The sequence below is a fragment of the Sceloporus occidentalis genome, unplaced genomic scaffold (assembly GCF_023333645.1).
Source record: "Sceloporus occidentalis isolate IW3139 unplaced genomic scaffold, rSceOcc1.0.p SCAF_113, whole genome shotgun sequence".
NCBI classification, from domain to species: domain Eukaryota; kingdom Metazoa; phylum Chordata; class Lepidosauria; order Squamata; family Phrynosomatidae; genus Sceloporus; species Sceloporus occidentalis.
The window spans coordinates 717,269-745,212 of NW_028317093.1; the positions used below are offsets into that span (position 1 = coordinate 717,269).

General features: G+C 39.4%; 1 protein-coding gene across 1 annotated transcript in view; it reads right to left on the bottom strand.

Annotated features, from left to right (window-relative positions):
* Positions 1-1,405: 1,405 nt before the first annotated feature.
* The window catches only part of LOC149282519 (electrogenic aspartate/glutamate antiporter SLC25A13, mitochondrial-like), a 50,817-nt gene continuing 24,278 nt past the window's right edge, over positions 1,406-27,944 (bottom strand). Inside the window, exons 10-17 of the mRNA XM_089498091.1 lie at positions 27,490-27,648; positions 24,232-24,284; positions 23,375-23,455; positions 15,606-15,746; positions 10,225-10,363; positions 2,562-2,720; positions 2,393-2,483; positions 1,406-1,598 (exon numbers count right to left, since the gene is read on the bottom strand). Coding sequence (XP_089354217.1) covers positions 1,406-1,598; positions 2,393-2,483; positions 2,562-2,720; positions 10,225-10,363; positions 15,606-15,746; positions 23,375-23,455; positions 24,232-24,284; positions 27,490-27,648 — 1,016 coding nt within the window. The remainder of the gene's footprint in view (positions 1,599-2,392; positions 2,484-2,561; positions 2,721-10,224; positions 10,364-15,605; positions 15,747-23,374; positions 23,456-24,231; positions 24,285-27,489; positions 27,649-27,944) is intronic.

The following is a 27,944-nucleotide window of genomic DNA, read 5'->3' on the forward strand; positions in this document are numbered from 1 at the left end:
GCAGCCAACTGACCAGGGTAATTAAAACAATTGTAACTTATTACAAATGCAGAGGTAAATGAAACATTTGTACATAAAACCTGCATAATAATACAATTCTGATAAAGCCTTTGTGCGTAGGAATTACTTAAAAACTGTTTCAGATTTTTTCTTATTAGACAAGTAACATTTAATCCAGAGAACCGACATGGTTTATGATCACATCTTAATCTTAATGTCCATCAATACGACTATTAACAAAAGTTCATGTTGTGAATACATGGTTTGCCCTTAAAGAAATCAAATTTAACAATTCTCTTTTCTACACTTTTATTTGTAGTTGTCCTTGTGAAATTTAGTGACCTTCCAAGAAATTGCCACCTTAATGTGTAGAATGAATGATGGTTTATATGGAAGGCGCTACTAGTGGCAGGCAATAGACAGCTCCTATCATGACTGTGAAGGGAGCTGTAGCCAGTAGTAGCATAAGTGCTTAGGGTTACCTCTTAAAAAGTCCACCTCGCCACAACTGAGGATCCTAAAGGGTTTATTCACTAAAGTAGTAAAAATGCAAAATGTGTTGGCTACAATGGTGGGGCTCCTGAGATTTATTTTCTGCATATTGCCAAAATAAACATGACTTAAAGGGGCCAAATCCTCCACTGGTACACCCAGATCAAGGCAACACTTAATGGGGAAATCAAGTATACCTCTAACTGGAATTTAGTTATTAAAATGTACGTTTCAAGGAGTTTTATAGTTTAAGCTAATGGGCTTCATTAAGCATCATGAAGGGTCATCCCCAGTGAGCTGCACCTGCAAAGGAGGGCTTGGCTAGCCTTGCAGAATGCATAGTTTAATGAGATCACCTCATTTGGCAGCACAAACTTACCAGGATGGGTCCTTCATCATGTGTAATGCTGTTAGTAATTTGAAACTCTTCTGCTAATTAACACTTTTGTGGATAAACCCTGGAAGGGTCAGCTGTAGAGGACATGAAATCTTTCATCTCACCAACATAAATTTTATGGGGCAAATAATGATCTGCAAGAAAATAACAGCCCTGTATAAAGCAAAGTTAAATCAAGTTAGATCTCACTTTATGCTTCATATAGGACTCTTTCTTGGAAGGAGAAAATGCCATCTTACCACAACTCACCTAATTTTAAAGTATTTCTATTGATTGACCTGGGAATAAATAATTTGCCCTCAGGAAGGGATTTGACCTACCATCAACACACTATGTATATCTAATACATTCAGGGGTCAAAATGGAGCTCCAAAGCTGAGCTATGCATTCCCGAGGCAAACGCAATTAGCTCACGCAATTAGAGAGTATGAAAACCAAAAGATGAGAGAAATGTGTTAGCCTGACATTATTGTAACATATTCATGAAGTAGCTAGATGGTCCTTCTCACTGGTATCTCAAGGGATAGCAGAAGCAGCCGGTTTTGAGGTAGGTGGTGGTGATGGTTGAAACCGTGGAAGGTAGAGTCCAAATTTACTTTCAATTCCAGCAAATGTGGCGACTGCCAATTTATATCCACCCACATGGTCAGGGTTTGGAGCAGGTAGAGTGATTCGGGACTTCGGAACAGGTTCTGAGCCTGTTGGTTTCCTGTAATTTATAGAAAAGTATAGTCTCATAAGATGCATAAGATACAAACAGCCCTTGAAATAAAAGTGACATAGAAATCACCCCAACAAATCAATCAAAGAAGAAATCTCAGAATCAGAATGCTTTCAAGTTGTCTGTACATTTTAAAGGGGATACACTGGACAAAACATTAAATGTACTCTTTACAATAACAACAAATAAACCTAACCCAAGCAAGTAATTGGTACCACATTTTACATGGTTTTCTTTCCTCTGGAGTTTGAATCACAAAAACTTTTTTTAGTAGCTTTTACAGTTTCTAGGGTTGCAGCCTATTACCTCCTGCTTGTCTGACACATGACAATTAAGTGTTCCCAGCTAAAATTACCAGTAGGGCAAAACTGCCTGTTAGAAATACATCGCTTCCATGACCTCAATGTTATGAAGACTACAAACTACATTACCGTACCTGCTCACTCAGGAAGCCCCGGCAGCCCAATAAGGTTTATAATGAGGTACATGCAGTTTGGGCTTCTGGGACAAAGGATTCTGGGTGATCGCATGGAAATAAGGTCAACAATAAAAACAAAAATTATTGTTGACCTTATTTGCATGTGCCTACCCAGAATCCCTTGTGGTTGTGGCAGCACCATAGGATTTCTGAGGGAAAAAAACAAGCCTGCTGGCTTGTCTGGTGTCTGTAGATGAGTGTTTAATAATGCTTCTACTACCCCCTTAATTTTAAGTGGAAGGGATTTCCATCACCTTTACCCACCATAACTTATGTAATGGTAAACAAATCACAAAATACTTACACGCCACCAAAATCAACGTAGAACCATCTCTGCAGCAACTCATAAGTTACCAGTGTCACACCGAACTGAGGAGAGGACCTGAACACACGAGCTGAAAAATATAATAATCTTGTATTGATTCTTGATTTTGTAATGCAGGGAAAGTGTGTGTGTGTGTGTTTTTACTTACCTCCAGCGCCTTTCCATAAAGCCCTGTGTCCTTCCTCCTTCAATATTTTTCTAAAGCAGTCAATAACTCCTGAGTAAGTGGTCTGTCCGGCACGTGCCGCTACCTGCAGTCTAGTTTTGATGACATCGGCAGGTGTCACCAGAGATGCTGCTGGCATGCCTGGAGGACACAACAAAAAAACATGCACAACAAAAATCAGAACCCTCTCACACGATATATTTGCCCTTTCTTGTCCTTAAACATATATATGTATAAATACATTTTTACAACCCGTAAAAGACTGAAATTCTGGTTTATAATTAGTGAAATTAGTATTATATATATATATATATTTTTTTTTTAAAGAAGAAAAAGTCCCGAAAATATACTTAGAGGTTCATTTTGTAGTTCGCAATCTTTAGAATGTCAACAAAAAAATATTTACTGGCATTTGTTTAAAGAAAATAATTTAAAAAAAAAATCTAGTTAGGCTCAACAAATTGGAACATTTGTAAAATGAATAAATCATTTCTTACTTCCAATCAATTGGGATGTAGAACACGAAATAACCACCGTAAACACTGTGTAAGCCACACTTTAATGGCAAGTGAACATGAAACCTGACCTTCGTCGACACAGAGAAATCTCCTTAAGGGCAAAAAGGTCTACAAATTTATGAACCACGTTCTGCTTCCCAGCAGGAAATTATCTCATAGTGAAAAGTGTGCCATCATCCTGCTAGCTTCCATCCAAAACCTCCAAACGCATAACTATGTGCAATGCTTTTCCACATCCGCCCCCAGAAAGAAGCGTCCTGGAACACAGTACGGAGTATCAGCCTCCGCAGCCAGTTTCCATGGATTTGCCCATGCAATTATTCTGCATAAAACACGGCCACGGCTACATGATAAAGGACATTCTGAGCCATTTATCAAACGGCTGCAAGATGTTTCTTGCAAGAAGCAAAGGGTGCAAGAAAATGCAGTTTCAGCAGTATTTGGAGTCGAACGCTTGTTTTCAAGCAGCGGCAACAGAGATTCGAGAGAACACTGTGCTTAAGAAATCACAAACATGTCAAATGATTAAATTCAGATCTCTGGAAGCGAAAGCTACTCTGCTTTTTGCTTTTTCACGCCTCTTTGTGGCTATTGGCACAGAACACACAAGGAGCTGAAAAGCATACTCTACAAGTTCAGCGCCACAGCCGCCACCGCTCACCCACAGGCGTGCGCAGGCACAGACAGCTGCCACCACCTTAAATAACCCTCCAAAAAGCAGCTTCCTTGTATAGAAGCAGCGCTGTGCAAAATCAGCAAACCAAACAAAGCTCAGCTTTCAGGAAACCTTTCATCTCTCCAGTTCAACGCATTCGCTCTGCAGCATTCAACATCCCAGATGCAATGTTCAGCTGATCATTTCAGTTCATTTTTTTTTTTTATTTTTTTTTAACTAATACACTTCATTATTTTCACATTGAACCGATTATCAGGAAACAAGGAAAACACGTAGTTATTGTTTGCCATTTGGCCATAAGAAGAAAGACCTATTAAGTGGAGTAAAAAAGCCCAGAATGGCAGCTTTTCTGTGGATGGCTTTCGATAATAGGTTGAGTTGGGACAGTAAACTGTCACAGAGCGATGAGTTAGGAAGCAAACTGACATTACTACATTCAGCAAAGTGCACTGGCAGCTGAATTTAGACCAATGAAAAAGTGATACAAACTGGGTCGTATACCAATAAAAGTCTGGGGTATGGATAATATCTACATGAGTTTATGTCACGGTATAAAGTACAAATTCACTGTGCCTGTGGACAAATTATTAGTAGAACATATATAATATTCCAGGAGTTTTGGGTTGTGGAGACATGTAACTCAGAAGCACCCCTCTTGCAACCCAACGTGTGTCCGAAGACTCATCGTTTCCCAGGGTATCCAGCGTTCTACTAAATACATATCTATTTCTTTCCATACATCGGGTAACCTTTGTTGATATGTTAAGACTAACACACTTTTTTTGCGCTTTTATTATTTTTCCATTTTGTATTGGATCCAAACCCAACTGCCTAAGACTAAATGTTCAAATCTCTTATTTCTTTTCTTTATGGCTTATTAAGTTCATGGCTATTCTGGCCAAACCACCATGGTCTGGCTTCTTGAAGTCTCCCCGTCTCAAAGGCCTTGCGGAAAACATCTATATAGGGATACAGAACACATGTAACATCCTACTGAAAGATGCAAAGTAAAAAGGCCATGTTTGTAAAATGAGGTTTTTCGAAAAAGTTCACTTTAAAATACTACGTACACAAAATTATCCTGTCAATCTTTATAACAAATATTTTACTGCAACCCAAAATAAGCTTACAAGAGTAGACAAGCATGTCTATGCGTTTTAACCACCGAGTATACTTAAAATAAACAGGATTTTAAGGATCGTGTCTCGCTAATATATATTTTTTTTTTAAATAAAAGCATCTGAACAATAGATGTTTCTTATCAATTATAAAGTTTGACAGAACCAAAGAAACAATAAGGTACATGTCAGCCTTTAGTCTACCTGAATCTATAAACCTCATGCTCTTAGTCTTTATCTGATGGTTATTTCTGCTTCCATTAGTATTGAATAATATTGAAGATCGTGCCATATCCGCAAAAAAAGAGACTCATCTCAGAGTCTTGAAAACAGTACTGGCTAGAGTTCCGAGGGACTAACGAGAATCTCCCACTCCCATGCGCAGAAAACACTCCCAGTGTAGTCTCCATATAGCATAAGAAGGGAATTATCTAGCCGTTTTGGTCCATGAGAAGATGCATCTTTAGTCATCCCTGATAATCTTGTATTGCACCAACACAAGAAAAATACGCAGTCACAGAAGCTTATAAGATCTGAAGAACAGGCTTCTAATAACGTACCAAAATCATATGCATATCACAACGTTGGCCAAATAAAAGCATTGTCTTAGACTAAAGATTCCATATGATACAGGAAAGCCCATTGAGAGGTATGAAAATTACCCGAGATGAATGAACCCAGCAGGTACAGAGACCCCCAACTGCACAGAAAACACAAAAATAACTCCTTAACAACAGTAACAGCAACTACAAAAAATGTAAGTGCACAGAAAACGTAAGCTTTGTTTTAGAATAAGTAAGACATTTTTTGCCCATTCCCACCACCCTCGTTACTTCTCTATCATTCTCAAACTCTTAAACACGCCATGTCTAAGCAGCACTCATTTCTGGAAGTAAAAGGATGTAGTGAAACCTCACTTTTAAGTAATAGAGAGTAACAAGTTATGCTGTAATTATTTTATGTAGTCAAAGATTTGTCAACAAATGTTTTTATATACAAAAAATATCCCTGAAAATGCATCTTACGTATTCTTGCTGCCAAATCCTTTCCCATGGTTAGATCCTTGCCGATATTCCTTAAATATTTCTTGATTTTAATCTCTTGATTTACAGAGTCTACTCTGCAATTACACCCCGATGGTACTGAAAGCGATAGTGGCTTGAAGGCAGAAAAGTGTATTTTTCGGTTGCTGTGTGATGGATTTAATGGCTAGCAAGAAGAATTCGTGTATCAGACTCATCTCAATCTGAACTTCTGTAGAACGTTTTCCATGAAGTAACATATTGGAACCCGAGTCTTAAGGAGTTAAACAGCTACTTGTCCACGACCCATATTTTATTCTGTAACACATTTTCCAAAATACTGTTTTCTTTTTAAAAACAGTTCTAGTATGTGTATAGTATGTTTTCACACAGCTATGTATAAGCCAATTATAAAAGTGTTCTGGCGGTCTAGTAGATTGGGCTAAGGCAACACAAACACCCCGACTCCTTAATCATATTGCCTTATGGATACATTAGAATGGACCAGTCGTAATCACCCAGCTGGACACTCTGACTAATGAAAGTCTATGGAGGAACTGGCATCATTAGCACCGCCATAAAGAACCCGCTCAGTGTGGTGTTTGAGCAGGGACTTAAAATCTCACACGTGAGATCTTAAAATCTCGCCAACAGTGGCAGCCTTCAGGTCTTCAGAGAAACGAGGTTTATTGGCGCACAACGAGATAAAGCCGACCTACATTACGGTTAACGGCACTGCATGTTATGCTAGAGAAATAAAATTCACGGATCTACATTCGCTGTCAAGCATCAGTTTCACAAAACCTGCCACAATATGGGTTGATGTTGAAAGCCAATAAATCCAGATACTTGGAGTGCTGTCATACAGGTTCCCTGGCATCAGGTCAATCAGGCCGACTGCCACATGCCGACAAGGTTTCAGATTTGTTATAAACCTCTCCATATGATCTCTTTCTGTTTCAGGACCTTCCGTTTACTTTATATAGTTATAGATTGTAGAGTTTGTATCAGTTAATCCTGTCAATTCTAGTTTTGTGTGTAAATTGGTGTTCTATAAAGATAATAATACTAGCGTCACCTTATATTTACATCTCTGTGAGAATATTATCTTCATTTCATAGTTAATATCAATCTATGCATTAGTCTGGCTGTTGTCACGTGTCAATTGCTGAATTTAACATACATTTAAGAAAAAAAATTCTAAACATATATTTGCACGTTTCCTGGTGTATTGGTACATAACGCATACTTTGCCTTCTTTCTGGAGAAGCCCTAATTGAAAGAAGCAACCGACATCAACGTTTATTCACTAAAGATGGATATTGTGTCCATATTATGCATTAGGAGGGCAAACACCAGTGAGCTTCTCTTGCTAGAAGAGCTTGGATAACCATGCCTAATGTAGTAAAAGTAAGAGATATTAAAAAGCACTTTGCTGATTGAACATTGTTATCACAGAACACCCGCTCAGCCCCTTTGCATTAGAAGCATTCCCGGGGTTTGCCCTCCATGTTGCATACAATGTCATTCTACTACTACGGGACTTAAACGTTCCTCAAGAGTTAAATGTAATCGTATATGTTATATAGATTCATATTACTATAGGTAACGCGCACCTTATCCAACTCCCCATCACTACGCACCTGTCTGTCACTGAAAGAGTTACTCCATGGGTTCAAACGGTTCTGATTTCTTGTAAAGCGACTGCTATAAGGCTTGTCATGCGTTATAGTTTCATATTTCTACTTTCCCTAGCATCGAGGCAGGCAGCTTTTCCTTAATGGCACCTTTTACAACTCTACGATTTTGAAAGCCTTCAAGTGCAGATGACAATCTTGCGTCAGGCAGGTTGATATTAAGGGGCACATATTGCATTACAGTAAAAAGGGAAACAGAAGTCCTCGTCCCCCCCCAATTCGAACGTATTGTTTCATATCTATAGATGCGCTCAGTGATCGTGCACCCAAACGTAGATTCACAGCATTGTAGATTTGGAGTCCGACAAAAATGAAACCATAAAGGCAGTCTCTGTGACCGAACTTCAAAAGGGAATTATCTCCGTCTCCATCGCATCAGTGGCTTGAAAGAACACTACTGAATATCAGAAACTGTTTGGCTTGTAAATGTATGCTTACGTTTCAAGTCTGCACGCAGGCTTCCATGTTAAAGGCTTGTTTTGTTCCAATAAAACAGGTTGGAAACAGACGAGTCTAAAAAGACATTCGTATCTGATTAAATAGCTCCACAAAAAGAAACGTTGCCGAATGCCTCAAGATAAAATTTAGATCAAATGCATTTTGGAAGAGCATCAAGTCCCTAGAAAAAAATAATTTATGGTTCGTAGCCAATGCTGAAAGAATGTGATTTATAGCGTTTTTTTTCCTTTTTATGAGAGTTTTCATGTAACTCCTAGAGCTTTTACCTAGAGTTACTAAAATGTACTCTTGTTTTTAGCGGATTGTACCCAACATTTAGAATGGAAGTAAATATTTGTTTAAATGTGCAATATATGCAATGCGACATAAGAAGAGGTTCCACGTCACGTACTGAGCGCGTACCTCATTGTGCTCATCCAAATACTGAAAAGGGTACATGGGTAGCCTTCAGGTTAGATGCACCCCCGATTAAAGGGGACTATAAATATGGACGCCAGAAGGACAATGAGAGAACAATGTCATGGGCAGGGTTAGTTTCTCTATAGTTTTTAAAATCACAAAAAAACATGAAGCCAAACCCTGTTCAAACAGCTACTTCAAGGTGCCCTATATTAGTATTTTCAGCAAGGCAGAATGAAAACTAGAGGTTAAATCACCGACCGCACAACAATCAGATGATGAGAGACTTGTGTCAGCTGCCCACCTACTATATAGTAGAGCCACAGATCTAAAAATACCCTGATAAATAAATGTATTCATCCCTCTCCCTGGGAGTCTCCAGGTATCCCAGCCCATTAGTGGGATTCCGGGGGGACCTTTTATCTCCAGGTAGGGTGGAGATGTTTTCATTGAACTTATTTCATACCCAGTTCTAACAAGCCCCATCTCCCCACTCCCATACCGAGCACATACGTGTGCGCCAATGAACTCGGTTAAGCTCTACCAGCACAGCTACACGGGGGTGCGACCCTCAGGTTAACACGCCATCAAATAGCAATGGATCAGGGACTTCTAGATTTATATTTCTAAAAACGGAGCAGACCTGTGACTTTTCTGTAAAAAAATACTACTAATGTGAACTGTCTTAAAGGTCATTAAAAAACACATTCATGCAAGTCTCCTCCTACGTATGCTAAGCTCACGTCTTTCAGAATACTATGTGGTGTACATACCCGTTACAGATCTGAGATACCTGGTCATACCCCACATTAACATACACAGCACGCATGTAAAATGAAAATGTATCTAAAGAGAAGTGCTACCTTTTTGCACTTATCGGTATATGTGTTACACTGCAATTGTCAGATCATTTCCACCACAAAACATGAAACGCTGAAACGACGCTCAAAACACTCGAAAGATGAACGGACGAGCTGGCGTCTTGCTGTTGTGCCCGTTCTCGCGAAGCGACCGTACGTAAACAGGGGAGCGGTTGTGCTGCAATTGTGTCCTTAAAGCTGGGCATGTCTGTATCAACCTCACTGGTTTAAGACACTGTCTGGCGCATCGTACATTTAAGGTCTGGCTCTTTAATAATAGAAAGCGAGGGTTTCATAGTTTCATCAGTAAGGTTACATAACGCACGTGAGGTTAAAGCCAGGATAAAAGCGTGATATGCACGGTCACATCATTCAAACACACACGATCGTTACTAAAGCCTGTCATCTTCACATTCCTTCACTAACGACTTGTAAAAACGATCAGGACATTACACATCGTTTTATTCTGCATGCTGGATTCTAGTTAAAGTAACATTACATCTAAATCATATCTGCGCTGTACGCTTACGCTTGAGGTTCCCTGGGCATCAGTTGTGTAGGACTGGCATAGCAGAGACTCGTCTACCCCTTTAATATTTTTCATATACTGGTTAATATATAAAAAAAACAAGAAACTTTTCCCTGAAAAAAAAGCGTTAGCACAATATGAAAGCATTCAAAGGTTAATGAAGTAACGCATCACTGAACATACATTTCTAGAGCAAAAATACAAATAGTACAGCGGCAGATTAAAATCAGTTAAATAACTTTTTTTGACAGAGGCCACAGGCGTAGCTTTTCACCCTGGTAGTAACGTGTCAAAGACACACAATAAAGACATTATAAACACAATCTACATGTATACGATCATTGGTAATAAAACTACTACGACTTACCGGCTATAGCGCCAGCCAAGAGAAGGTAGCCAGGACTAACTCTTCCATCTTCACTTGCAAAATAACTCTTCATGTGGGCATAACAAGGAAAATAAATGGCCGAGAAGGGAATGTCGCGCAGAAAGCATGCCTTTGCCCCCTGTGTTAAAGAAATCAATGCACAAAGGTCACGATTGAAGGTCAAGATAAACTAGAAGAGGTGATTCATGGCATGCCTACCAAGCAGCGCAGGATGAGGACTAGCAAATGAACAGATAAGAATAACATGCCACTTCATGCCGGAGTGCAGCTTATAACCCCCAGCGTGGCAATCACTGGCACAGAAAGGAATATCGGCGATCGCGCCAACATCAAAACCCCCCAACTAGCCTTAATACACGCGCACGCGCACACGCACACGCACACTAACCTTTAAGGTAAATGTTTTAATGTGGAATCTGTTGCTTTCAGAATCCCTGGCCGACTGTCACATCTCAATACAAGTAAAAGCGCTTGGGATCCTGAATGAATTCCCCCGGTGTAAAATGTTTGCACATCTTGTTTAATCGTGTCATTACACCAAAAATAAATAAATGCAAAGTATAAATTTACAGCTAACCTATGTAATTTAATGCAATTATCATAACTGCGACCTTCCACGGGCAGCCAAAAACCTTCATCTGTCCTGGTCATGTAAGAAAATTCACACATTTACAGCTCGCACAGTATCATCCGTAATTTAGCACGTTATTTTCTTGTAGCGTGGATTTAATAGGTTCCGTTAACTTCAAAACATAATAAAATGCTTTACTTGCCATAGCATTGAGTGTATCAGAGAAACCTAGCATTTGAGGCCAGATAAGGACCACTTGGCCCATCAGATCGGTATGTTATTTTTTGCTGTTAAGACCGAATCGGTCCTTGGTCTTATCTTACATTCAGGATAGTGATATATGCCTACTCCCTTACTGTGTTAACATCTACCACTTCTGCTGGAAGAATGTCCCACTAATCTACCACCTCTTTAGTAAAATAAAATGTTACGCAACTTATGCATTGGGTCATTTTTTTGGGGGGGGCATTTTAGTTACTGATAAATCAGTATTAGCCATTAACCTTGTGTGTGCCAGCATGGCATGTAGCACATCTTAAAAAGTAATACGACGCTCGGCCCACTATCTTCAAACTGCCGCCATTTACAACACTTTCCATATGCAACATGGTATTTACTATGCATTGAGGACATGTAAACCTTATGATTCTAATACTCATCATTCTGACCAGACAAAATAATTACATAAATGGCCAACAAAAATAATCCCTTCGCAAAGCGACTACAACCAGCAATGTCAAATAATACTTGTTTTCAGCAGTATTTGAAGCGTTTTCTGGCAAGCTACTGTATAATTAGGCTGAGAAAATAATAGCGATAATAGTATTTATTGTGACAGCCTTCCTCTGATTCTCTCCCCAGGTAATAAACTTCAAGTTATGACATTTAATATGTACACGAGAAATGTGTATTTTATTTTAAGTGAGTGGCGGGCGAGTTAGATTCACGTGACGAGAGATCTATCGGACCCCATGTCAGTAGTGAACACTTGGAATTGGAATAGTAAGCGATACACATGGTTACTCCGCTAAGGATTTACAAACCTGGAGAAAGAATTTTATTAAAAGGACAAAAAGTATTTAACCTCTGTTAACGTTACTAATGGAAACATTGAAATATTTGATTTTAATTTAAAAACTCACTCCCCCTCCTTCATTCTGGCAATAAGAACGTTTACCTTTTTTATTAGCAAAAAAAAAAAGGCTTGTAGCATAAATGCCATGTATTCCTCAGGACGGGCTTTACAGCATTGTGCGGCTTCAATTTGGATTGAGTCAGGTCATAAAAATAAGTTTAGATGAGCACACGGAGCCGTCTCGGGAGTCATTACACTTTGGCTCTTGTTCGGTACGAGAGACGTCTAAGATTTCCGTCATCTTTTTGGTTAGGTTCAGGGGAAGCCTGTTAAAAATGCAGGGCTCATTTATCCTCGCGTTTAATTGCCTGCAACAAGCCCAGGTCAACAAGGATGTTTTAAGGATAATGGCCACGCTATCTTAAAACGGCAAAGGAAATGGTATTTGGAACTTCCACACCTTTCGGATGTCAAAAAGGTTAATAATCCTTTTTCCTTTTCTTTTTATAGGCTCATCCCAGAATTGCTGGGGTACAGTGGGGTAAAACAGGATCAGATAAGCTGGCAATATGCAGACATAGAGTGCACATAAACTCTATCCCATCCACCTAGCAAATACATTCTTATTTCCCCTTCCAATTGTAAGCACTTTCTATTTTTTTATTTTTTTTTACACATCGGAAACCATATCTCATTGAATGCGGTCAACAGGTATTACATGGACAGAAACAAAAACCCTATAAAACATATAAAAAGTTACTCGGTATATTATGTACATTTTGTTGAAGTTACAGGGCACGTGTTTTTGGAATTTTTTTTATTTTTTTGTCTGTAAAAATAGGATTGTTACCCTTCCCACTTTAACCTCCTATTGTTTTTGAAGATGGTGGGAACCGGTCAGATACCTGCAGGGTTAAACTCGGAGACCTCAGTACCTTATCATTTAGACTAAGTACCTGAGCTCGCTGTGGAACGTGGGATCAGCATAGCGAACCGGGATACGGCATTTTCTTTAGCATGCTAATGCTTGCTCGTTCCAGCCCAACCTGCAAGGAAGGTTCTAAACAACCCTTTCTACAACAAGAGGAGAGTAATTATACTCACAAAGGCACCTCTGTGTCGGGCTGGGCACCAGGAGCCAGCAGGTCTGGGAGACGCAGGCTTTACCTTGTTTCCTGCAGTGAATGCACATTGTCTCGTGTTGGGGAGGGGAGACAAATGCCAGACGGGGGGACCTTAAACTACAGAAGACAGAGGTGCACCTTGTCTGGGAGGGTTATTTAATGCTTCTGGCACCTGCAAATGCCCCCAAACCCTCATTTATTATTTTATTTCCCTTACAGGTTAAGAAATGATTTGGCATCCGTGTTTGTTATTTGGATCCTATGGTAGTAAACAATAGGGAAACGCGATTTCTTGATCCATTAATTTGGCTCTATGCCGCCCCCCCCCCCCAACATGAGCTCATTAACCCTCTTTTTACCAGAGGAAGGTGTACAGAAGCAACTAATTACCTACTGACAATGCATTAAATCATATGTAGCCTTATCACTAACGGATGTTCATCTGATGTGGGGAATCAGCAGGTGTATCTCGGCATCTCAAAGATCGTTTTAAACAGATACTTTTCATAGACTTCTCATACTTAACTCTAAACATTAACTACTTTGATCCTGTACTTATTACTTTATTATTTATTTATACAGCACTGAAACTACTTGTATTTGTGTGCATAATTAACTTTAGATTTTATTTTTCCCTATAATAAGTCAGACTTGGGTAACCGAGTGAGTAAGGCAGTATGTAATCACATACAGAGCTCAGTAACGGCTTTAGCAGCTTCGTAAAACTAAATTAACGGCAAAAAGCCCCCTTACCGTTAAAGTAAAATACATTGTTCAATACACCGTAATTGATAACCAGTATCAGGCCCTAGGGGCAACTTTACTGGCTCACATCCTTGAGCCTATTTTACTGGCATTATACTGTGATTAGCCCCTTAGGCTAAAAAAAGGTTTGGTTGTAAGTACATACCGCGCATTGTTGCAAATGTCAGGTAATATAAACGATACAGAACCTGTGGCCGGGGACACTGTTTACAGTAGCGCGGATAACATGTCGATCTGGCCCCTCGGATTTTCCTTTTGACATGAAGGTAATTTCAGCACGTTTAAGTTTGGCAATGAGCGTAAACCAAAGTCAGGGTCAGGCTAAATAAAATTGGAGGTATTTAGCTCCCTCAAGTACCTTGAATGGTTTTATGTAGCCAAGGTTTCAAATATGCATTAGCAATTTTAAACACTTGGCACCTACAGAGTTTAGTACACCTTCCCCAGCGGAAAAAGTAACCCTCTGAATTTCAGGATCCGCGGGTAATAAGATGCACCATTTAAGTTCAATAAGATGTCTTGAACTTAAATGGTTAAAAACAAGACACCAACACCAGAGAGGCTATATTACCCATTTTCTGGCGCAGGCCTTTAAGATTTAATAACTGCAGTTCCAGGGAAAAAAAATTCGGAAATGTATAGAAGAAGAAGAGAAGTAGTACCAAGATAAGCTCTCAAGAGCAATGTTCTCCTCCTCGGGTCAGGCAGTTCTACGGAAATAATAGCATTAGTGACAGACTCATTTCTGACGCATTTAAAGCAAGAGAAGGACCTGCCACAACATTGGACAATGACTTTCCTCTAAGGGTCCCTACTTCACCGATCAACAAATGTGGTCACCCTGCGTTTATCAATGGGTCAAGGTAAAGAAGCTTAACTGGAAACAGATTCCTATAACGTAATCATAAAACTATTCTATTATATGTCTCTCAACCATTTCTCTATACACAGTGTCAAAGGGTTCTTTACATCAAAGGTGGGTGATTTATTAACACACTCAATGAAGTAACTAAAGGCTGCGGAAAGGAACAGCAATCCGCTATATCATCATTAAAGAAATGAAAGCCCAATTAAAGTTAATGAAAAAAGTACCAAACAGTACCACGAGGAAATACAAGCAGGACATACTATACCCCACCAGCCTTGCACATGTGCATTAATGTGGTTAAGACCACTTAGATGTCAATATTAGGGCTGAGGAGATGGTAGAGGGGACGTCCCGCCATCTTTTTAATTTATAGAACAATCTGCAGTAGTGCGGTTTATTTTACACCATTAAAATAAAAGCATACACTTGCAGAACGTTTTAAATGAGTTGGCCAGATAAGCCTAAACCAACTTCTTATTTTTCCACAGTATCACCAACAGGAAGAATACTGAAGATGTAGAAATTACAAGACAAGATTTGCCTTTAAACAATCAGTGAATGGTGAAAAGTCAGTGGCACTCACTCCCTGCAATTAAAACATAAATCATCTGCATATAAAACGAGCCAGTCTTTAATTCAGTAGATAAAAGGATAAAGCTCTCACAGCGGACAAAAGCCTCTTCCTCCCAGCGCGTTTTGCTCGCTGTTCTGCTTGATCGTAAATACTATACAATAATAATGATGAAATACAGCTTACAGGGTAATAAGGGTAATTTTCTCTTACGGGGCAAAAGCAAATTGTGGACTTCCATATTATCCAACGTATAGATTGGAGTCGGAGCTGCTGATAACTGCACCGATGTTTTTGTTTTTTTTTTTTAAAATGATTTATGCATTTTTAATTCTTTAGCAAAATGTTAACTTTACCCGTGAATGTATAATTTAGAATAACAATACCTTGTACAGGCCAAAAAATCCTAGATCCCTGAGCACAGTGAGAGCCCCAACACGAGGACCCGTGGTGATCTCTCCCGCCACTTGCAAGCGAATCTTCACAATCTCCAGGGGGTTGGTAAAAATTACCTGAGACCCTCCAGCCTGAAATACAACACACAAAAAGGTACGTTACTACAGAGAGCAGATTCTGTGCATCAGTTAAACCGGAACTACTACACCATAAAAAAAAAAAAAGAACATATAAAGCTGCCAAAAAAACATTTGCAATAAAAAACAAAAAACTTTCAAAAGAACAGGGATCCAATTTTTTGTAACAATACAAATCAGATTATAGTGCCTACAGTAAAAGTTTAAATTTAATGTATATCTGCTGCTGAGTAAACAATGCTAAACAAAATGTTTTAGTATATGAATGATATTTGTCCAGCTAGTTCACAGTAAGTTCTTGCTATATGTGGCAGGGCCAAGGTGTATTTAGGCGTAGATCAGGGTTTGTGCCTCTCACACAAGTGGAGCACCAAGGTATGAAGTCATACCCTGGTACTAAGCTTGGCGTAGTCGACAGATCTGTGACATATAGAGAGAATTGTGCTAAAAGAGACAAACTGCCCCGCCATAAAGAAGCCCCACTACACTAAGTAGTAATAGGGGTGAGAGGACCGAATTGTCAAGGAGAATGAAGAACAATGAACAAGAACACAATATTCCCAAATCAATGAATGCATAAAAAAGAACCAAAAAAAACCCAAAAACTGTTGACCCTAAGGAAAACTGTCATTTGTCATATCACCGTATTTAAGTGATAAAGCTGAGAATGGTTTGAGATTTTGGGTGTCGGCGGTCTGTACACGGGTAGCTTTTAATTAAAAGATGCACCAGAGTGAGCCGGGGTGCCATTCAGCGACTGGGGTATTCCTGCCATTACTGCAACAATCAGTGCTGTCATTGTCTAATTAGTAAATCATCATAAAACACTTCAAGTACTATTTAAACAAGTAGGGTTGTTATGTCAATGACAATTAAAAGTCTTTTAATTAACAAACAATATTAATTTTCTGTTGGCACATAAGTAAATATTTGATTGTGGTCCTGGTGATTTCCAAGAATCCTCAAGAGAAGAACCACTGGAATTCTAAAAGCGACACTCCAGCCATCACAGGCTGCATGTAGCAATTCTGCAGAATCCCCCCCCCCCATATGCATGTATCTTTCCTCACCCCCCAGCTAAGCGTTGGGTATGGAAACGCTGCAGGCAGGAGTCTCTTTAGACATCCAACCATCCCTTTAACTGAAATGGACGGGAAAGCCCTAAACTGGATGGGAATGCATGGATTTGTTAATCAACAGCATCCGAGGCACCAGCAGTTAGGACATCCCCACCAAAAGCAGCCAGAGTGCAATAATCCAACTCGATCTGAGGTAAATGAAACAATAAAACAGTTGGCTAATTGTTAAGCGAGCCCCCTGGCAAGTCATGCCCACCATAGCTCGCAGCCAACCTAATCATCCTATGTTAAGAAAAATGCAGCCCTGTAACCAATGTGATTTTGTAATATTACTTTCAACAAAAGCTACAGACCAATTCCATAGTTGCATACGAAAAGGTATGGAAATGTGTCTTAACAAGTGAACACAAGCACATAAAACATTCACTATGATGCATATATACAGGGGGGTTCTGCGTATACAAATTTTGTGAACACAACATGTACATCTCCAAATACATTAAACTGGTCAGAATTGGTAAACATCAAGTCTTTTCTCTTTTTCCTAAAATATGCATAAAATCAATAAATATAAAAAAAATACGACTGGCGTGGATTGGTCCCCCCCCCAGTTACTGATGACCCCAACATTGATAAGAAAATTCTCTTTAAATTATGGTGACAAAAAAAAGTCATGAGATAGGAAAGGGGTGGAAGTATTACACGCAAGATGTCTGAGCGGTTAGCTGCAGATGAAGCAGATTAGAGAATTTCACAAGTTTTGACCAGTACTGCCATGTTCGCGATCTGTTACGTTTCATCTTCAGAATGTATGGCAGAAGTGCTTAGAAGTTCAGCCAAGCGGCACAAAAATGAAAACTCACTTGATTGACGTTATAGAAGCAATTATGTTACAAACCTGTCAGACGCGTTAGAACTTTATTTTTTTTTTATTATTTTCGGTGGCTGGCGCTAGCTTATGTCTGTCGCGCACAACTAGTTTTACTTTAGTTACCACAATAATTTAAAGAGGAGCTCAGAGGAAGCGGCTCTCTCAGGAGAATCACCATCCAGCGTCAATGTTGTGACGAGAAGGGGAAAAAAATAATAAACCGTGCATTTCAAAAACTTTTTTTTTTTTTATTATTATTATTAAAGCAGAATTACGCTTACATAGGCCCTTGTCTTTGGACTACAAGATAATAATTCCCAAGTATGCAACTAACTTCAACTTTTTTCAACCATTATTAAAATGGATTTACAACTGATAATATGAACGAAACAATATGGTTTCATGATATATGAAGGCCGAGTGCAAAACGATGCACAGATTTCTACCCCACATTACGCCATTACCGATAGCTGCCCCGGCAATGTCACCAGACCAGCTATTGAAAACACAATTCCACGTGCAGAAATATCATTTTATGCCGGACTCCAGGGGGCGCCCTGCAGAACAATATCTCTCGCTCTTGGAAAAAGCGAATAAGCCCCCGACGCCAAAAAAAAAAAAAAAAATCACATATGCCGGTCACAGTTCCTTCTCCTCCTACCTCTGAACCTGATGTGTTGGACCTCTTTTTTACCCCATGTTATAGACGCATTGCTGTAATGCCTCACCACCATAAAATTTAACCAATACATGTTTGGGCAACAAGGACGGCCCAATATTTATTAAAGATAAATGGGAGGCAAAGTTTAATTTGTTAGTAATCCCTTTTATAACAGGTATAATAGTTAGGAAAAGCTTAAAGTGAGACCCACAAGCAGCGTGATATTACATGGGCTCGCAATGCTCCACTGGATAACGTAAATTCATTTTATTATAATGACGGGTCGCTTTAATGTCATGGTGGATATTCTCCTATATTAAATTTCATATTTCGCCACTTGTGAGAACCAATAGCGAGAGACTTTAGCATTCTCCAGAACTGCAGTACATTACCCAAATATACACATTGAATCTACGCCTGTTCTTCACGTAACACGGATCGGTTCGCTTTGTGTATAGTTCATACATAATGACAGAAAGAGCAAAAGAAATCCGTGGAAGATGCATATTCCGTGCCCCATCACAATATGTGCGCTGACTCGGGTGTTTTTCTTCTCTCCTTTTGTATGGCTCGGATCCAATAATAGGATGCACAAAGAAAGAACATCTCTCCCTCAGTATGTGTTTTAAATCTCACTTTCACAAAGCGCATTGTAAGATAATGCAGGCACATTTAGCACGAGGCCCACTCAGGTCAGCCGCAATTAGAGAATCTGTCAGGGAAAGCACTAAATGCGGGATCGTTTGTATTCTTCTTTTAAAACCAACTTTTATCTCTACGTTTTCCAGGCGCTACATTTCTGTATTGGGACAGATTTGGTATTTAAAGGGAAAGTTACCTTTGCTATACAGTACTTATCAGACTTAGTGGGTCAATACAAAGATCAGTGAAAAGGGTGTGTGAGTGTGCGTGAGAGAGAGAGAGTGTGCGTGAGAGAGAGAGTGCGTGAGAGAGAGTGTGCGTGAGAGAGAGTGCGCGAGAGAGAGAGTGCGAGAGAGAGAGAGAGTGTGCGTGAGAGAGAGAGAGTGTGCGTGAGAGAGAGAGTGCGTGAGAGAGAGTGTGCGTGAGAGAGAGTGTGCGTGAGAGAGAGTGTGCGTGAGAGAGAGTGTGCGTGAGAGAGAGTGCGCGAGAGAGAGAGTGCGTGAGAGAGAGAGTGCGTGAGAGAGAGAGAGAGTGTGCATGAGCTATATTTTCATGATGCCCAAACCAACCCTGCAGAATCCCCCATATGCATTCACCCCTTTCCTATTCAGCATGCAGGAGATCTGTTCCGTGGGACTGCTTTCTCGCATAATGTCAGGAGATGGAGGAGTTGGGGTGCTGCAGCTACTAGCTTCTACTAAATGTAAGTCATGTTTAATATCCTTTCGTTAAACTTAAAAGAAAAATTAAGTATTTACAAAGCACTTTAATATCCGTTCTTTCATTCAAAAGGCTGCCTGGGAACCGATATGTCCCTTTAACCAATTCATACACTACCAGGTTAACACTTTTGTTTTTTTATATGAAAACATACATCATACATGGCCGTAAAGTGGGTGCATAAAGCACAATTATAAAAGGGTATTTTATAATTTATGACATATAATTGCAGTGAGGTCAGACCTTAAAGTAGACAAGCTTTCAGGCACGAGGGGTTAAAGGGCAAAAAACACTAATGATGGCTTAAAGCCACCCTGCAAAGTAGCTTAGAGATGCATAGTGAATGAAGGGGTTTCTTTTTCTACTGCACTTAGAAAGAGATAGATACCAAAATAAAACATTCGTTTTCACTCTGACGCAAAAAGGGATCACATACGTCAAACTAATTCTATTCACATTATTAATATTATTAAAGGCACCTTAAAAAAGCCTTTAAATGGTTAAACTCTACAGATCTTAGAAACACTTGAGGAAACATGTTACAGAATTTAAGAACATCAGACTACAGTATACATATATTTCTAAATGAAACCAAGCCGCGATTGTGGGCTTCTAAATTACACTTTTGAAATAATGAAATATAATTTAGATCTAATGATTATATCTCTTGCTTGAAACCTCTGATCTTCCTTCTTAATGCTGACCCCCTAATGTAGTTTCTGGGCTTTATTTTATTTTTTTGTATGAAAGACATGACACTTTTGCCACTGTCATTTAATGCAACAAAAGCTCACAGAGAAGAGAGAGGGGACAAAAAAAAAGCTGAACTGAGGTCAAAGCCGACGAGCCTACGTTTTAAGAGAGGAATCAAATTTACAAACAGAACATCGCACAATAGAAAAGTGCCCAAAATTAGTCATGCGTACTAATGCCTAGTAATTATCATGCAAGGTGAAATCCCTGGGGCCTTAGAAGCCAACGCTTCATAATGCTTGAGTTAAAAGCAAAGTGGAGCTACTCGTGTAACAAAGGCTCTGTCAATGGACTACATCGGTGGACGCAATGTTTTCTATACTTTTGTGTTTTTTTTTAGAGAAAAAAGAAAAAAAAATTGTGCTATATATGCCTTAATCCAAAACAAAACCAAATAACCTGTGGATTACTCTTTTTCCCTAAATACTCTTACATACAATAAAATATAACAAATAATATAACAATAGATATTCAACCAACAGCACTTCGGTTGCTGTTCTATATTAAACAGAATGGATGTTTTTCACAAGATTTGGAACAACCTATGCATGGGGATTACCGTGGAGGCTTTTAAGAATAAATGGCAAGAAAGGCTATTCATGAAAATTTAGCATTTGTCGACTATTCGGACTGCCCATAGGAGTCATGTAAGAATTTTCACCCTTATTGACAAAATTGAAATGTTTTGTGCCTTCATCCGGATCAATGAAATTAGTAACATCTTGGCTATGTGGGATTTGATGGCCTTTAATGCCGTTATGAAAGATTCAATGTGACCTGAACGGCACGGATCATTATGGACGCCAAATGGTTAGTTGTCATAGTTTGCAAACTTCCTTATCATATTTCTACATCTGCTTTATACATTGGCTATGCGTGGTATGTAAAGCTTGGATACAAAAGGTGGTTTGTATAATATATATATATATATACATACACACACATACATATATACAGATTCCCCGTAACCAGATACCATCAGCAGATGCCCACCCTCTTCCCATGTTAACAAGACACTTCCAAAAGATGCCTAATGTTTTTCTCGAATTATTTTTTTCCAAAATAATGGTAAAAGTGATGTTGAACGTGGACGGACTGTTAGACCGCTCTGTCAATGTGTGCAAACAAACATTGTGTACATATTAATCAAAAAAATATAGAATGTAGTTACTGCACTAGAAAGGTCTGTATTACAAATAAGTCATTGTGGAAAAAATTGAGAAGACGCCCAAACAACTTGTCTTATGTGAAAGCACAGGGTCTTTATTGCATTTTTGCTTTAAAGTCCCAAATAAATAGGCAGAGTAATCAAAGGTTGGGTTTTTTTTGTCTCTTCTTCTTCCAGGAATGCTTGTAGGTCTACAGAACAAGGGACACTACCTGGAATTCAGTGAGAGGTCAGTGATCAAACGGAACAGGCAGCCGGCAGCCAAATCAGCACATGACATCTCATGAGAATCACAGACAGGCAGAATTTCTCGACAGGTCTATGTCTTCGGGACGACAATATGTCTCGCGCTGAAGAAAGAGCCCGCATCGGTTGGGCATCACAATCTACTACCTTTAAGAAAGCCTCAAATAAAAGGAGCTGCTTTCACTAGAGCAAAACTAAGACAAAGTTGTGGCAAAAAAAAAGGCAAGAAGCGGGCAATAGGTTGGCAGTGGGTTAAACATGACTGATCAAAGTGAATCTACTTAATAGAATTAAGTAAACTAATAATTTATTAAGTATTCAGGTAGAAACAGTACATTACAAACTGGGGTTCATCCAATCTACTGTACAATCAGCTGGGTTGATGGGGACCATCGTTTAGAAAAATAAGTGTATCAACCGGCTCTGTGATATCCCCATTTCTCTAAGAGTACGGCTAAGTCGTTTATGTTTTTCCTGTAACCTGTAAGATATCAGATTCTGATCACCTGATGTAATGCATTCTGATCGGCAGCGTGGAACGCAGGCATCACAGGCTGCACTGAGAATAACACGGTATTCCAAAACATTTTGTGCAGGTATCTGAAGGCTTCAATAATTTACCCATAACATTAAAACGTTTTATTTCTAAATGGAACTCTGTATGTGACTGGAAGGATCACTTTTCATTTGTCAAAGTGTAAGTCAATGTATTCCTTTATGAAAAGGCAAGTAAAGCTATGCATATCACATAAGAGTTGTTACAATTTGCAGGGTTGCAAAAAAGGTTGTTTTCTAAGCTGCCTACGTTGGGTAAATATCCACCCCCGTTACATTAGGAATCCTTCACACACAAGCCGAGTACCCCTTATCGGAAAGGCTTGGCACCAGAAGTATTTCAGGTAAGGGATAATTTCGGATAACGGATCTGTTGTCCCGGTGTGGTGGACAGGGATATATTATTCACCCTCTCTCTGGCGAGTCGCGCAGGGCACAGCAGCCTAAGAGAAGGCAGGGAAAGGCTCTCCCGAACACCAGCAACAAGAGCTACCCTGTCCTGTTCCTGGAAATCAGTTCCTCTGCCTCTTCTACGCGTAACAGAACATACTGTACACACAGTACCTACAAACATGGCCGGCTCTATGCGGGTTTCAACACAAAGAAGTATTGGATTTCTTTGCATGGCATGTTAACAGAAATAATTTAGTCCATCCCGTCTCCCCATTAGGTCTTACCTAACGTTCATGACAACCTTATGGCTGCTTCTTGCATGTTAAAATTCCTTCACTGTAATAATCTCTACCACCGCCGCTGAAAGAATACGCCACTTATCTACCACCCTCTCAGCAACATAAACTAACCCGACATCTAGATCTGGAGAGATATTCCATCCAATCATCTCTCTCGAAACTGCAGAATACATGTAAATGTAAAATCAGTCACCTTGCACACAAATTTACATAATTTAATAATTTAAGCGCTTACACATCCGCCAGCCATGATTTCTGCCAGGAGCGGGATACCGCCATCTTTAGTTGTGAACTTATCTCTTACAAAGTCATTCACCTGCAGAAACAAAAAATACGTTACATGTATATAAAGAGGCGTTCGCAGCCAACAATGTGATGGAGTCTAAATAAAAATAGCCATTATCAACCAAAACAGCCTACACCCTGTTTCCCTATGCATTCGGTTATGTATATTATAATAATTTTAAAAAAATTATCCTGGTACGAGAGAGGCAGTGTCCAGCAGCATCCCCCGGGGGCCGCCTGTTTCAGACCTACGCGTGCAGCTGCAATAAAACCTCACCTATAACAGATTGTGCTGGGCAGAGCACCTAGAAATGAACCCCAAGCTATATCTAAAAGTCCCTTACATGTATAGGATCAAGATCTCTCCTGCAACTAAATATTTCAAGATTTCCTTTCAGTGTGAATGGTGTCTACTTGAGATCTGTAATTTTGGAGATTTTAAAATGTAAAAACAAAACCAAAAAAAAACAAACAATAAAACATAAGACCTTTTAGATGTGATGCATGCTACTGCACAAAGTAGGATTATAAGATAATTTGACATAACAGTAGAAGATATGCCTCAAGAATAACCGAAAATGTTTCAAATCTGCGAAGACTTTTTTTAAAAAGTTTTTAAGTCCTTTTTTGTAAGCACAACATGCACAGATCTTTTGGCTGCTAACAGTCATCTTTTTCCTCTGTATTCTGTCTTATTTGTATGATAAAATCGGGTGGTTTCTTATATAAATTTTGTAGTCATTTTTTAAGATTCCTTCTTTCCAGAAAATAACGGGGCAGAATAAATAAATAAAAAGGTTTACTTACGGTCAATTTAATAGCCTTCTCTGGAGCTACACCCAGCAGCTGAGGTAATAAACCTAACAAAAACCAAAACACAAACATTTAGTGTACAAAAAAACCCCAAATATGTTATTACTCACTTATGCATCTAGTATCTTGAGATACACAATAAACCTTTTCTCGGATACACAGAAACTTTGGTATTCTACTTCGTTTTATCCAGTTCATGTTAAGCACGTTTAGGTTTTCATCTTGTTAAGAGAAGTAAAAACAAATATGTCCTCGTTAAGGGGCCAACATGGAGAAGCCAAATAGGACATTTAAGTTACAAGGCTCTGAAACCTGCCGGTCTGTAGAGACTAAGCAGACGTCAAATCCGCATTCTGAAACATAGCAGGGAACATGCTTGTGTTAAGTGTTTTAATGACATGAAACGCCCATCAAAGTGAAGAAATAAACGTAAAATTTAAATATACTTTTCAAATACATCCCAATATTTATATTGGAGTATTAAACGAAAACATCCCGAGTAAAATTAGGATTGGGCCACTCGTTGTGCCTTAAAGGACAGGTTTATTACATAAGGATGCTCATTATGTATCATCATATCTGGCAAAGTTCAGGATTGTAAACCCGTTTGCGCAGGGCCCTCCTCACCTGTTGTCTCCGTAAGTCAATTTGTTATGTTACATACTACTTGTTATGTCCTTTCTACCCATTGTACAGCGCTACGGAGTTTGATGGCGCTAAATAAAACAATAAATAATAATAATAATAAATAGCCAAAGGAACATTGGAAAAAGGCTTCAACAATGGGCATCAGTCAGCTACCCACAAGCACGGAGAGGACAGCGTCACCATTATCTACTGGTTCATCCAACGCTAGTGTTCTGGTATGTCTTCTACATCTTTTCTGCTAGAGAAGACTAGGAGCGCAATGCAATATTTCATTTGGACAAGAAACTGTAAAGAGCCCGCCATGCCTTTCCATGAAGACATTTTGCTTGCGGCTCTGCTTGCGATGTAGAGATTGTTTTTGCAGTCAGCACTCATACTGTTAAACTGACGGGCTTCCTTAAACCTTTAAAGCTGGGACTATTTATAAAAAAAGTAGTAAATAACAGAAATGTATCTTTTCCATAAAATAACACAAATCTCGCCACCCAGGGCTTGCTGTGCCGCCTCTGAAAACCTTAGAAATGTTGCGAGAGTAACGATGGAGGTTCTGCAGTAATTCCATTGGGCTTCGCCGAGACTGAAACGGCAGAGCAGTGTCTCTCCAGGAGTCAATGCACACGGGGTGCTAATCCTTTCAGTGATGGGGAAAGGAACCACACACAGTATTAAGTACCTGCTGACCTTTTTGCTGCCGCGGCAAGCAGGCTAGAACGCTTTGAATAGGTTAGCTTACAGCCTTACAGTTATTTTACAAAACGTTACAGACTCACTAACTCGAGAATCCTGAAAGCGCTTACAGAGACTGAACTTTTAACACCGTAGAATCATTCAAAAGAAAACCCTCATTTTTTTTTCACCCCTCAGAAATGCGGCAAAGCTTACAGAACGGCCGCAGCAACAACAGCTAATACCTAGAGGTGAGGAGATTACAGGAGAACGGGGGAACTTCTCAAAGCAGTTTTCTTTTTCACTCAGGAAACAAGAAACTGAAATATTTAGCAAAGGAAATCCCATCATTTTCATAATCCAGACTCTTTGGCAAGGAGTCTAGATTAAGAAAATTTGAGACGTCGGGGGTGGGGTGGGTAGGTTTTGTAGAACATAAATCTGCTACATTCACAACATGTAACACCCTGTTTCATGTCATTTCCTTTTTTTACGCTTTTACATCTGTATTTTCTTACATTTATTGAGTTATGAGATTTCTATTTATTTTTCATTAAAACATTTTTATAGGCTTTCATCATTTTGCTTGTTTAGCCTTTTCTTTACTGATGTCATCTTAACCACTTACACACAGGTTCCGACGTATTCTCCACGTTCGGTTTTGAAGAAAGCAGTTAGGACTGCGCTCCAAGTAAAATTTATTAAAAAGAGGAAATGTATTTGTAAAATATTTTGGGCGCATCTGGAACACATACATCTGTTATGGAACGTCTCAAGTAGTTTGCTAGCACGGAAGTAACGTCACGGGGAAAACCTAACCTCTATAACAGATGTACTACAACTCAAGATCGCAATTCAGCAGTTGGACCGATGCCTAGAGGTTTGCCTGTTGGCTAACTCAATTCATTAAAAACAAACAAAAATACATAAAATTGATTTCTGGCAGCGGGAAACTAGACAAATGTGTTAGAGGGACATTTAAAAATAAAGCAGACACAAAGCTTGGCTGAGGGAACCTTAAGGAATCAGGTCATGTTCCAGCTGCCATGATTAACAGGTCCAATGCACCTTAAGAAATGTGCAGCAAAGGTTTAAACACTGGTGCGAACACTTTTCTGTGTATTCCATCTTGAAGGAAGTGAGCTTGGAGATTCCGTGGCTAAAAAGGTCTAATAGAAGAACAGTTGCAGCGATGCTCCTGTCCTGTTTATCATGAAGAACATTAGAAACTCTAGTCTCATAGACCTGGACACTGGAGCACAGGGGTCATCGTTTGCGCCTGCATGAAATTGGTTCTCCATACACAACGCTTCCAAAGAATCCTACGGCTTTATGATCCCAAGAAATGCGTGTCAGATCGGCACAATTAAGGCTGAATTTCTGGCCCAAGTGACTGATCTAGACAAGACGTTTTCTGGTCTCCACCAGCTGTACTTGTACCTTCTGTGATCTTTACTTTGATGAAGAATTTTGATAAGTGTAGTCCCGTTGGACAACTGGAAGCCTCATATGCACTGCAACTGTACATATACAAAAGTGAGCAGCAGTGTATATAAATAACAGGCTTGGATTCTGGATCATCTGTGATAGCCAGAGTTGCTACAGTGGATATAAAAAGTCTACACACCCCATTTTAACAGGGGTGTGTAGACTTTTTATATCCACTGTAGATTACTGCTAATGCCATGAGGGCTGGAAGCTCTTATAGCTTTCCGTATGGCCTGCAAACCCCCACACGTACTACTGTAGAACTGCGTTCAATGAGGCCTGCCTCCAGACCGATCCTCTATTGGAATATATCGAAAAGATCTAGTTTTTCTGGTAACACGATGCTTAAAATGGGTTGCATCAGTTCAAGCAAAAAGGTACTATTACGAGATATTGTAAATATGTGGAACACTCTTTATAAATGCATGTGCCACGTTCTATTTGACTGACCTCTATAAAGTCCAAAGAAGCCTTCATACCGCAGAACCTTCTTAAAGCAATCAAAACTGTTCTTGTACATGAGTTCTCCTACAAATGATCCCGTAGATCGCTGGTTCTGCATTCTCGTTTTTACCAAGTCAATAGGATAGACAGCGGTGGCACCAACAGCTGTTCAGATGAGATAGCAGGTGGGGAGAGAGAAAAAAAAAAGCTTTTATTAAAACTTTACAAGACACAATCTTAACTACACATTCCATGGGATGCTTACTTTTCATAAAGTTAATGAGTTTACATTAAAGGCTTGTCGATTATTTGATTAAAACAGTAAGTTTTTGTCCCCTCAATGACTCTATAAACTTGTTTTGAGCTAGACAAGTCATCAGTACATCCCACAACCCTATGACAGGCACAAAATACAATAGAACGTGTACATAATACTCGCAGCGTCAACGACCCATGGAGAG